We start from the raw sequence: 12,264 nt of genomic DNA on the forward strand, positions 1-12,264 counted from the left end.
TTCCTTCCAAGCAGTCTTTTTAAGAAGCATGGATGGAAACTACCTTTATAAAAGCAATTTTCTTGACATCATTTGTGAAGCTGTCTTTTTTTTTACTCTCTGACCCATATACCTGCCCGTAAAGGCATACTGCAGTACTCTGCTTGCGAGCCCCCACTCCTCGACTCTCACATCAACATCAATAGGACTTAGATGGCCTTGGCTTTGGTTGCATGAAGCATCATGGATAAAATGTGGCTCCTGTTGCTCAAAGTTGAGTGTTGTGATTTGTGCTCAGATAAGCCTTGTGTGCTTTGAGCATAGGAAACAGAGCTGGTTATGGTGAGGGACTTTAGCTGTGATGAAAGCAAATGGGCCAAGAAGGCACCATCCCAAAGAGATAGAATGATGAAATCCACTTACATATTAGGTTATCTGTACAGTTCCAGGCAAGGGTAAGAACTAGGTTTTTAATTATATGAAAACTGCATCTGGCAATAGACAAGCTCATAGGAGTGGCTTAGCCCACAGAAGGAAGCATCAGTGACTAAATTTGCACAACTATGAAACAGTAGGATAGGTTCCTGTTAATGGAGGTATGATTGTGTTGCACTGAAACTGCATCTTATATAGCTCCTACCAAGATCTTCATGCCACCAGACTCAAACTTTTCTATATGCATACTCTTGACCAGTCTGCCTTCTAAGTTACCTTACCTTATACGTCTTTTTCCTCTTCCCTTTTCTCTCTCGGACCCATCTTTCCCTGAAGCACCCAGTCCCCCAAGGTATTTCCGAATCCGCCAACCAAATCTGGAAACCATCACTATGGAATGGGAACACCCTGAACACCCCAATGGCATTCTTATTGGATACACCCTTAGATACCAAGCCTGTATGTCCTGTGCTTGTTTTTGTTTGTTGTCTCTTTATTAACCAGGATTTAGAATCTAATTTATCTGGAATTAGAAAAAAACAATACTAATAAATCAGTGGAGGGGAAATCAGGAATTCAGGAATTGGAATTTTTTTGGGAGTTGAATTGCATATCTTAGTTCAGGAGGATTCCATAGGGATCACTAACAGGCTAATTTCCAGATACATGTGACAAATTATCTTACTGATCATTTTGATTCTTTAGTTAAATGTTATTTACATAAGAAGATATTTCCAAGAATATGGCCAGTGCCCCCTGAAAATGTACCTCCTTCCCACCCCTTGATAGAATTTGAACAAGCATGCATCTAACTTCCTAAAATCTCCTGCCCCTAACTGTTAGGAAATGCATGAACAATGTAATTTTTGCTCAAATAATTAGAGCAAAAGCTCTCCACCATAACAAATCCCTGACTTGAAAGCCCCTGCAAAACTAACATAGTGTATTATCTTTGGCCTACATGGGAGCTAAAAGTTTAATTAGCTTAATTAAAGTTCTTCCTTCTTGAATGCATAACATTCCCCAGCCGTTTTTGCTTAAAAGTCCTCTAAAATGAACATGCCCCATTTTAAACAAAGCCAGTGCTTTTGTCAGGTGTAATCCTAGTCTAAGAAGTGGTGAGATGCATAGCATAGCATGTTTCTCAAAACAAGACTGAAGCCTACACAGCCTGCCTCTCTCTCCAGTTAATGGATCCAAAAGTGGCAGAACAGTGGTGGAAAACTTCTCTCCTAATCAGACAAAGTTTATACTCCAGAGGACGGACCCCATATCACGCTATAGATTCAACCTGCGTGGCAGGACACAGATTGGGGAAGGTGAGCCTGCCACGGGGGAGTCACCACTTCCACTGAATGAAGGTAAGTGAGAACATGATGCCAGTGTAACTGGGGTGAGAGAGGTGTGCCCTGCCAAGCTGGACATACAAGCTTCATCCAAGAGTATTTCAAAATCCACACACGCCTCTATAAAAATCAGCCTTTGATGTGTGAGGTCTTGGCCTGCTGTAAATTGAGAAAGAATCATTTGCATCCTCTTAAATATGCCCCCTCCCTGTCCCACAAAAGTAGCTCTCTTAATCATGTCCCATTGCCATATAAAATCCTTATCAAAACTACTTGTGAAGTTCCATGTAGCTCTATGTGGGAGTTCTAAATTGTGCGATTAACATTGTGTGGAGTAGGAGAGCACCCATTGGCTCCACTGCAGTTGTTGCTTCCCCTGCCAGTACTGACGACACATCAGGGGAAGATCTGAGAAATGTAGGCTTTCCACTGGATTCAGAAGACATCTCCACATGACGTTAGTCACATGATTTAGAATGTCCACACAACAGCTTTTGGAGTGACATTGATGCTGGGGGTGACAGGACGTACAGCCACCTGGAGTTTTTAACGATCAAGTCGAGTATAAATTTTATGAAATAAATAAGTACAAGTGCCTCATGCTGCCTGTCCTTTGCATCTCTGCCTCATGTGAAACATTTCAAGTCTTCATTTCTTTCCCCAGACCTTAGCCTGTCCCTGTACTGTAGGCATACTCTCTTTTTTCAAAAGGTGCAAGATAACATTGGTAAAAGATTCCACGTCATTTCCTGCTGCTTCTCCTTTGTGAAATGATTTACCATAAATTATTTCTCCTGCTATGTGAGAATACAGATTTCCCTACTATAAAAGACATTTTAAAAGGATTGTGTGTTTCAAAGGAGCAGCTGATAACAAAAATTGCAAAGCAGCTTTTATGCAAAACCTCTCGATTTTATTCTGTAGTCAGCTTTCCTTTAAGCTTCTATTAAGTACTTTTTTCAGTGCAAATACTGGAAGAATGAGCTTTTAATAACCTTTGTTGTTCATCAAATGTATTCAAATGATTTGAATGTGTTTCCTTTTTACCCCAGCCACATTTTTAAATAGCAGTGCTGTCCTATGTATTAACGTTTCCATTGTGTTTTATTGGTGTTAAATTCAGTATTTATATTCAAGAATGATGGATTTAGCTGTATTATTTTTAAATAATGAGTGCGTTGCAGAAAAGCAGTTCAGGGGTATCATATATATCCTGCATTGTTTTTCAAAATAGTTAGTTGCATCATTTGGGTCTAAAAGATATCTTTATCCAGCAGGTTGTTTGAAGGTACCAATGGCTAAGCATCACTCTTGGCATACAGTTGCTAATTTTAGACAGGGTGGATTGATTTAAACCAAGGTGATTCAAATTATTTAAATAAGCAAGGAAAAGGCTGTCATTGAATCAAGTTTCCCATTTATATTTCATCTCATATTTCCTAAAGCGTGATGCAGATCTGGCCAGTAGACCGTGTTCATTTACAACTAGTTAAAGCAGGAATAGGGGAAATGTACCCCTCTGGATGTTAGACTCCAGCTCCCATCATCCCTGACCATTGGCTATACCAGCTGGGGCTGATGGGAGTTGGAGTCCACCAATGTTTGGAGAACAACTTCCCCATATCTGAAACAGAGCATGAATTATACTATTGTTTCAGTGTTGCAACCAGGCCTTGCCTCCCATAGTCAAACAATATGCATTTTGCATGTTTTTATTTTCTTTTACCAATAGAAAGAATATCTTTAAAATATTTCCGTATAGATTCTTTCTGAATCTATGCAGATGACAGTTTGCAAGGTTAACAGCACAATCCTGCATGTTTACTTAGAAGCAAGTAGCCTTGACTTCAAAGGGGCTTTCTCCAAGTAAATGTGTTTATGGCTGTATCCTAAGGATAGAAATGTAGGAACCTTCATACCCGTACAATGTGGACTTCAGTTCTTCTTTCCAGTATTGCTCCTTTCTGCTTCACTTGGCCCAGCCGCACCCTCACAGGGCAGTGGGAGGGGGGAGTAGCAAACAAAAATGAAGTGCTTATGGCTGATAGATCAAAGCAGGACTCATTGTTATTGGGCAGACTAAAGCAGTTTATTTTTATCTGGTGAAGATAAAGTGCCTATGTTTGGTAGGTGGAGTGTAAATCTTCATTAGTGAGAAACGATCAGCTTGGTTTTTCATTTACATATAAAAGCCATCCTTATCGGGTAGAAGACATGCGGTTAGAGATTGACTGTAGAGTTAACACACCACTGTAACTATGAGTTTGCAAAAAAAGAGAGAGAGAACCTCAATAGGCTCTTTGGGTTTGGCAAAGGAGATGTACAGTAGTTCTTCCACCATTGGCCATCCCACTCACTTGCCTGCATGGAATTCCTTGTTGCCTAGAGTAACCAGGCTAGTTGATAAATTCAAGGGTGGACAAGCATGCCTGTAGCCTCATTACTTAATGTCAAACTAGATGATTATGAGAAACTTAGTATTTATAACTTAGTTATTTTTCATCTAAATACCTGTGTGTATGGGGTGGTATACCAATTTAATAAATAATAATTTAAGTTTTTAGATTTTAAAATTAATCATCATTTTTTTAACCCATTCAAGTTTTTAGGCAATAATAGTAATTCATTCTCTCTGTCTACATCTCTCTCTCTCATTTTCTGATTCTCAAATATATGTTTGTGACATGATTTTATCCAATATTAACAGGTTTCAAAGTTGACTAACATGCCAGTAACTGTTTGTGTTTGGCACTGCTGGGTCTTTTGCAAAGTAGATTGCTTTACTTGAGGTTTATTTTTACCTTTAAATGTACTTATTTGTAATAGATTGCCATTCTTTCAATGCAATAAGAGCTAGACTGTAAATCAGGAAAACAATTGCTTGATAGGCAATCATTTTCACCACCACCACCTTGCTTGCCATAATAATTTCAGATTTTAAGCAGCTCTCAAGTTTTTATTTTACTGACATTAGTATCCAGCTTCTTGCATGTTGTGTTGATTGGCTCGCTCTGTATCTGCCCACTCACAGGTCCATTAAGTATAATTTTCTCCCTTTTTTGAAACTTGACATGTTTTTCAGGTTAGGGTATACCAGATTTGCACTAAACAAGTAGAGAAGAACTGGCTTTTGGGCAAGCAGGCTGTACTTATGCAAGCTTAAAACAACAACTCAAGAGGGCAAAGGGTTTGAACAGAACCCCATGACTCCAACACCACCAACACTCCACATTAGGTCTCTCCTAGCTTCCAGCCAGGTTCCACACTAACCCCACTCCCAAACTAGGTTCCTTGCCCCTAAAAGCCCCTTGCAGGTTTTATGTCCTTCCTGGCCTTTTCTAGCCTTTTAGGAAACACCCAGGCCACTTGGGGTCGGTAGGCACACCCCTGGCACCATGGCATCTCCCTTTGCTTACTCCCTTTTCCTTGGCAGTTTCACAGCAGTAGAATAGAATTATTTCCAGTGGTCTCTGGTTGGAAGATCACCTTTTCTTTTACTAGAACGCATATGAAAACAACCTTACATGATAATGCAGTACTTTGGTATAGCAGTCGCCATTTTCATCCCAGAAGTCTCGTGGGAATGACACTTTGTCATCACCTACTGTCGTTCCCAGATAGATTCTGGCAGAAGAAAATGGCTGCCAGCAGCCTGCTGGGAAGAGCTTTGTTTGCTACCTCGGGTAAGTCCCTTATTTTTCTGCCCTTCATGACCCTCTGTCCAGAAGACACCACCTCTCCTGTTGCACTGCTTACAAAATAAATGCAGTGAGGGGGCCATTTTGTTCAACCAATGATGCTGCTTGATCAAAATACCCATCCATTCTGAGGGAAGCGAAAAAAGAGAGAGAGAGACTTTTTTTTAAGACTAGCAAAAGTTCTTAGGGGTATTGGACAAGGCTGCCAGTTGGCAATAAAACTCACTGGGTGACTTTGGGCAGATGCTGCCGGGGCTATGGATACAACAGTTGCTCTGCCATGCAATCTCTTCCCCGCCTCCCCAGGACAGAACTGCGCTGCCCAGAAGACAAGTATTTTTGCAATGAGATATTAATGTACAATTAAGACTATAATGTAGAAGTTTTTAGAGGATAATCTACAATATGTTCTACAATTATTTCTTTTCATTTATGCTAAGGAAATAGTACTTTCTAGAGAAAAGGTTTCCTACATGGTAAAAGTCTTTACGGTTGTATGTACCAGGGAATGAAGACCAACAAAATCTCCCAACTGTTGGAGAGCTATGGGAATGAGTCATGGGAATGTGCTTTGTTTCAACATTAAGCAGTTACATGCATTTGAAAGAAAGAAGACAGAATATGAATACTTTTAATTGAAATTGTATATCCTTTGTTAGCTTTCGTAATAATAATCCATTCTTCTGTAAGGCGATCAGCTTGCACAACGTAAGAACTTCTCTGCAACTTGATATACTATTAATCAGGCTTAAATACTTCTTATTGATAGGGAAACCTATAAAACAGATGCATCCAATAGCCTCCTGAAAACTGCAAGAAATGAGCCAGAGATGCACAGCCTTTCCCATCACTGCTGTAATCAACAAACGACCCTCCGTAGGAAAATGCCACAACTTGCAGACTTGTAATAGGATAAAATACTCTTTGTGAAATATCCGTCAAGCTAAGTGAAAGTTCAGTAGCCCTCTGGGAAGTGAGTGCAAAACAAAGCTGACTCTTAACATTCTGTAACGTTTCCAGAAAGACCCCCAAATTCAGCTCAGTCTCTCACATTATTTAATGAGCTGTTGCTTTTTATCTCCTGAATGGCAATATGTGGGAAAAGTATTTCCCTGAATACACATTTTAAAAATGAATCGCTTCCCATATTTCTATAAGTGGGCAGGTTCCGGGTATGTTATATATAGCACTTGCTGATAATGTTATCAGATATTTCTTCCCATACTGTATTAAGGGGGGGAGGGGATAATGTTCTGGTTGACAATAGCTAGTGAATGCACTGCAACTTTTGAACTCTGAAGGTGCTTCCCGCACTAAATTTGGATTTTTCTTAGAATTTGCAAAACTGCTTTGAGGAAGAGTGGAGAATTTAAATAATGGTTCAGAATCTTATTTCTAGACACATTTTTCCTGGATTTGTTGTATAGCAGCTATGCATTTGTTATGTTGCTGGTAATTTGAATTAGCCCAAGAGCAATCACAGCAGTCTAAAAAGGCTTTCTTGTAACAATTTCTGTAGAAGAAATCTGGGGAGTGGTGAATTAGAAATTTTTCCTTCTGATTTGCAGCAAACTGTGGTTTGTCATTTCAACAGAATGTGGCAAACTGTTGCATGCAAACCATTGTTTACAATCAAACTGGGATACCAAACCACAGCTAGATTCTCATTTGAGATCCTAGTTTTGTTGTAAATTATGGGTTCCATAAACCATAGCTTGCCACATTTAGAGGAAATGAAAACGTATGGTTTAGCACAAATTTGAAGTAAAAGCTTCAAATCTGCTCCCCTTGTGTTCAGTGGAGAAAGGAAGGGGAAGGAGGAACAAGCAAGCCTAACACTTGGCCAATTCACATAATGACAAACCATGAATTGCTGTTATGTCTGAACTGAGGCAATTACTCTATTGCTGATGTTGTTTGCATCACAGTAATCAAGTGCAGTGTCTCCCAGCATTTGCATTAAAACAATAACTATACACACACACATTCACACTCATATAAAATAAAGATATTCTGAAAAGGTCTGATATACTCAAAACTACTTTTTCTTTCTCCCAAACCTTTGCTTATCTTTCCAAGATACCCAAGTATAGTTGCTTTGCCAAAGAGAGCCAGAGCTCTGTAGGCCCTGCAACATTTAATGGAACTTACTGACCAGTTTGAACAACAAGGTCATCTTTCATTTTTATGCTGAATTCTACCCATAGCTGTCATGTGTTAAAGTGACAGTGTGCAGACTGCCACCAGATGCAGAAGATTCTTCATACTGTGATTGTTGCTGCTTTGTCAGTGTTCAAAGCAGTGTGCGAAACCCCAAACTACATTGACTTCTGCATGTAGTGTTGGTAATGCAAGACTGCCTCAGTGTATGTGGCAACACAACTGGAATTCAGCAAAGATTTCATAAATACTGTAGTGATTTTGTGGGTCAAGGGAATTGTCCCTCAGTGGAATCTCATGAGTGAGGTTTTGCAGGATCTTCAAATAAAAGCGGAGATGTGTACCACTCAGATTATTAATGAATGTTGAGCAGTCTCCGTAGGCAGAACGTTTAGGCCCATCAGACACTCCGCAATACGCAGCTAAGCATTTGGAATTGCACAAAAGCATGTTGCCTAGAGGGAGCCTTGCCAATTTTCTTTTCTCCTACCGATGCAGGGGAGGCATTTATAAATGGAAATAAAGATCCAAGCCACAGCTTCCATTTCTCGCAGACGTTATTTGAGCCAGGGGATGCGAATGAAATACAGTATTCCTGTGGTTATTTGCATTGCCTATTGTCTCATCCATCATAAGTGTCTAAGAATCGATAATGAGCTTGCAGCCAAGTTGCAGTAGAATAGAATTTGTCCTGACATTTAGGGGACTCAAATGGAAGCTGACAGGATGCGAAAGACCCATTTGGTTGAATTTAAAACCACAAACTGCAGAACTTTTGCCCCAAGAAATGAAGATACAGTGAAGGAAACCAAATCAGCTGTGTCTCCCTGCGTTGGTTTGGATGGTCATTTATGGTAAAGATTGGCTGGGGGTAGCCGTGGAATATGGCAGACTAACACACCTTCTCTTTATTACAGCCTCAGCCTGCCATGTTTATGTACCATGTTTGTGCTGTGGTTTTATATATTCCTGTGTTCTCTCTTTCCCTTCTTTCCTCATGTTCCCCTTCCCTGTGTTTGGCGCTGCACACTCTGAAGTTCTTCCAACCTCAGGTACTGTACCAAGCTGGCAGACTACACAGGCATGATGGGGCAGTGTGAGCTGAAGGCTTGTCTCTTGGGAGCGCTGGCATTATATAAGCATGCACCAAGTTAACCCTTTCAATGGGGGAGAGAATGTATAGACAGATGCATTGGCAGATAGCCTCCTCTTTCTGATGTAGGGAATGGGTCCATTGAAAGGGTTGACCATAATGTTTGAGCTGCTATTGCTGCTGCTGCTGCTGCTGCTGCGCATGTATGCATGATAGGCTTCTGCATTTTTTGTTGCTGTTGCTACCACTTAACAACACTGAGATACAGAGAAGTTGCATGTGTTTATGCACACGTGGGAGAACTGAAGGCTGTCTGGTGAATAAAAGGCTCAATCTTCTGCATACGTGCAGGCCAGAGGCCCCATCCTCTGCTCGCCCCATTCCCTCAAGCTACATGTGTTAAGAGCATAAGAAAAGCTTGCTGGATCAGGCCAAGGACCCATCTAGTCCAGCATCCTGTTCTTACAGTGACCAACCAGAAGGTGAACCATGCGTAGGAGAGTTGCTCCATGAGTGGACCAGGGTGCTTTTCCAGGGAAAAAAGACATCAGGTTGCCTCTCCCTACTCTAGATCCTAGTGTTAGCAACAGTCTATAACGGGGAAGAGGCATTTTTAAAAAGAAGAAAACATCCTCCCCAGGTTGCATTTCAAAGTTGTGTTCATTATAGCACCCTAACCTATAACCTGAGAGCAGCTATTGTTTTCCACTATAAAACTGTGTCTAAAAAGTGCCCTAGTTTTGGAAATGTGTCTCTCTGGAACAGCATCCATTTTTCAGTTGCATCATAGAAAGGTCCACATTTGCCTTTGGTCACAACTGGAGGTGGGAGTTGTTTTGTTCTCCTGAGACTGTTAGTCAGACACAAAGCAATACCCCCCATTTCTTTTCCAGGGGTTGTCTGGCTGACAGGCAAAAGGGTAGCACCAAATTTCTTTTGACAGCAGATGCCAGAGACTGTCTGCTGATCAGATTGCAAGTGCCAGGAGCTTTCTGTAGCCCAGCTTGTGGAGAACCAAAGAGTGTCCCTGAACCCTTGTGTCCCCAGCACTCAGAGTTTGTTCACCGCAATAATAAAAACAGTCCCCTTTTGGCTTGGGAAATCTCAGTTGGCAGGAGTCACAAATACAGAACTCTGGGAAATGAGAATGCATTTTGGTGCCCTTGGTATTCTGGGGTTAGTTGAATCCTGGACAAGAAAAGGCTTCACCCTCTCATTGAGCTTACAGAAGCTGCTACATTCACAGGATGAGAGAGAAATAATTCACTCTCTAGCCTTCTTGCCCCATCTAAAGTCTTTGTTTGCATTGGATTTGAATATTTTAGTAGGGTTTGGGCTGTATTTCCTGCTGATGCTTTCCCCTGCCATATTTTGTTGTAACTATTTAATTGATATTACTTTGCAAACTTACTTTCCTTATGTATAGATCCTCCCTCCTACCTTTTTAACTGTATTTTTATTCCCAGCGATACAAAGGGTAGCAGATTGATCTATTCTTGATAATTAAAGAACCAAAATTATATTTCTGCTCTAGGTTAACCAAGTGCCCACACATTTTGGGTTGGGCTTGGCAGGGCTTCCTTGTGAGTAAATGAGCATCAGATCGTGCTTTTAAATTGGATCAATATATATTTTTGGATCAGAATACATTTTTTGCATTCATTACTCCTCCCTATTATAATTATAATCATAATCGAGCCCTGTAAAGTTGATAGAGCTCAAAAGAACCTTGAAATACAGGGGATGTAATCCAGCTGCAAGCTGCAATTGTGAACCTCATTTTAAAACATGGGCAGCACCTCTCTCTCTCTCTCTCTCTCTCTCTCTCTCTCTCTCTCTTTCTTTCTTTCTCTCTGTCTCTCTCTCTCAGACATGGCTGAGGCTGGCACCCTTGAGATTTTGAAACTCCATGGAGTTGACTCATTTGCCTCTATTGCTGAGTTGGTCCTGGAGCTTGGCAACCAATGATAACATAGGAAGTTGCCTTATACTGAGTCAGACCATTGGTCCATCTATCTCAGTACTGCCTGCCCTGATTGGCAGTGGCTCTCCAGGGTTTGAGGCAAGGATTTTCCAAAGCCCTACCTGGAAAGATCTTGTATTGAACCAGGGACCTTCTGAATGCAAGGTAGATGTTCAATAATTGAGCTACAACCCTCCTCAAATTTGCCGCTAGTAAACTGTGATTATTGTATTTGTGGACCTCTGATGTTAACTAAACTCATTACTGAACAGCACCAATAATACCTGAATCTAATCTAGGCTCTATTTGAGCATGTATGAATGTAGCATTATATAGGCCAGCTTTGGCTTCACCCTGACCCATGTTTTGTTTGTGCAAATAGCAGACAGATTTTTACTGCTTGAAGTCAGACACATCCCACCTTGGAAAGGGAATCGTAAGGTTTTTGTTATGCTTTCCAGAAGAACTACTATGTAGCGGAATTCAGACTAGAATCATGAGATCTAATAATATTAACAATCAAAACTGGAAAGTGTCAAGAAACCCAAGTCTGACAATTTTGGAGACATAAAATTGATAGAACCAGAGCAATATTCTGTGCAATGTCAAAACAAAAAAGCCTTTTACTCAGACTCTAAAGCTGACAGTTGCCCTTTAGTCTAGCATATTTTGTACTGATGTACAAACTGAATAGAACAAAGCTGTACATTTAGATGGACTGAAACTTCAGGGGTTGCTGGACGACAGTGTGAAAACAGTTGCATGGCCTACATAAAAAGGGCCTGTCCAATTTGGTTTAAAAGGATGCCAGTCTAGCACGGCATACATTAAAATTATTAGCTCTTATGAGTGGTGTTTTGCAGCTCCTACAAAGTAAATGCATGTGTGGTTGCCAAGATCCTATGAATGTTGACATGTGCACTATGAGCAAAAGGCTCTTAGTTCCATGTTTTCTTTATGATGTGATATTAGCCACTGTATGAGCTAGACCTAAGGTTTACATTAGGGACAGGGAAGGATTTGACGTTCCTCACGTACACTTAGGAATCCAGCAGTGTGCTCTGATGAAAGAAAGTGGCTTATTAGAGTTGTCTGCCTTGCTCTCCTGCAACCCTGATTTAAAGGATTGTAGTTTCATTTGCTAAGGATAAATCTGGATCAATTTGTTTTTTGTTATGCAGTACAACTAGTCCACAAGTGATTGATTCTGGCTCTTCTGCTAGAGAGAAGCAGTTTTGCTAATGTGTAAGAAGTTACAACTAAAATCTCAGAAAGATCTGACTCTTGAAAGAATAAGTTTTAGAATTTTTGGTTCTGTGCCTAAGAAGCAGCAGCCACTGGTTTCTGTGGAATAGGACTGGGTAGCACATTATTTGGGCTGTTGCTTTATAAACTCCACCAAGTTTATAAAGCAAGCTCTTGACAAATTTCTTTGTCAAGAAGAAAAAGACTGGATGTCAACTGGTAGAAAATAAAGAATTTGCTAGTCTTTCCCCATATGCAGAAATGGGAGATAAATGCTTCAAAATCGAGGCTAGAGATTGACATGAGGATAATGGCTTGTATTCAATGTCACGCTAAATAACCAGC

The 12,264-nt window shown here is 40.5% G+C and overlaps 1 protein-coding gene across 43 annotated transcripts in view; it reads left to right on the forward strand.

Annotated features, from left to right (window-relative positions):
• NFASC (neurofascin) overlaps positions 1–12,264 on the forward strand; it is a 180,339-nt gene that overhangs the window by 133,143 nt on the left and 34,932 nt on the right. For 24 of the 43 annotated variants that reach the window (XM_083618120.1, XM_083618148.1, XM_083618115.1 and 21 more), the window contains 3 exons: positions 751–873; positions 1,602–1,775; positions 8,656–8,670. The exons of 5 other annotated variants lie outside the window; for them this stretch is intronic. In XM_083618120.1, coding sequence (XP_083474246.1) covers positions 751–873; positions 1,602–1,775; positions 8,656–8,670 — 312 coding nt within the window. Of the gene's footprint in view, positions 1–750; positions 874–1,601; positions 1,776–5,377; positions 5,539–8,655; positions 8,671–12,264 lie in introns of those variants that run through there. 14 more of the 43 variants (XR_014549137.1, XM_083618128.1, XM_083618133.1 and 11 more) reach the window with 2 other exon arrangements.

Source organism: Podarcis filfolensis (genome assembly GCF_964270895.1).
Source record: "Podarcis filfolensis genome assembly, chromosome: 6".
NCBI lineage: Eukaryota > Metazoa > Chordata > Lepidosauria > Squamata > Lacertidae > Podarcis > Podarcis filfolensis.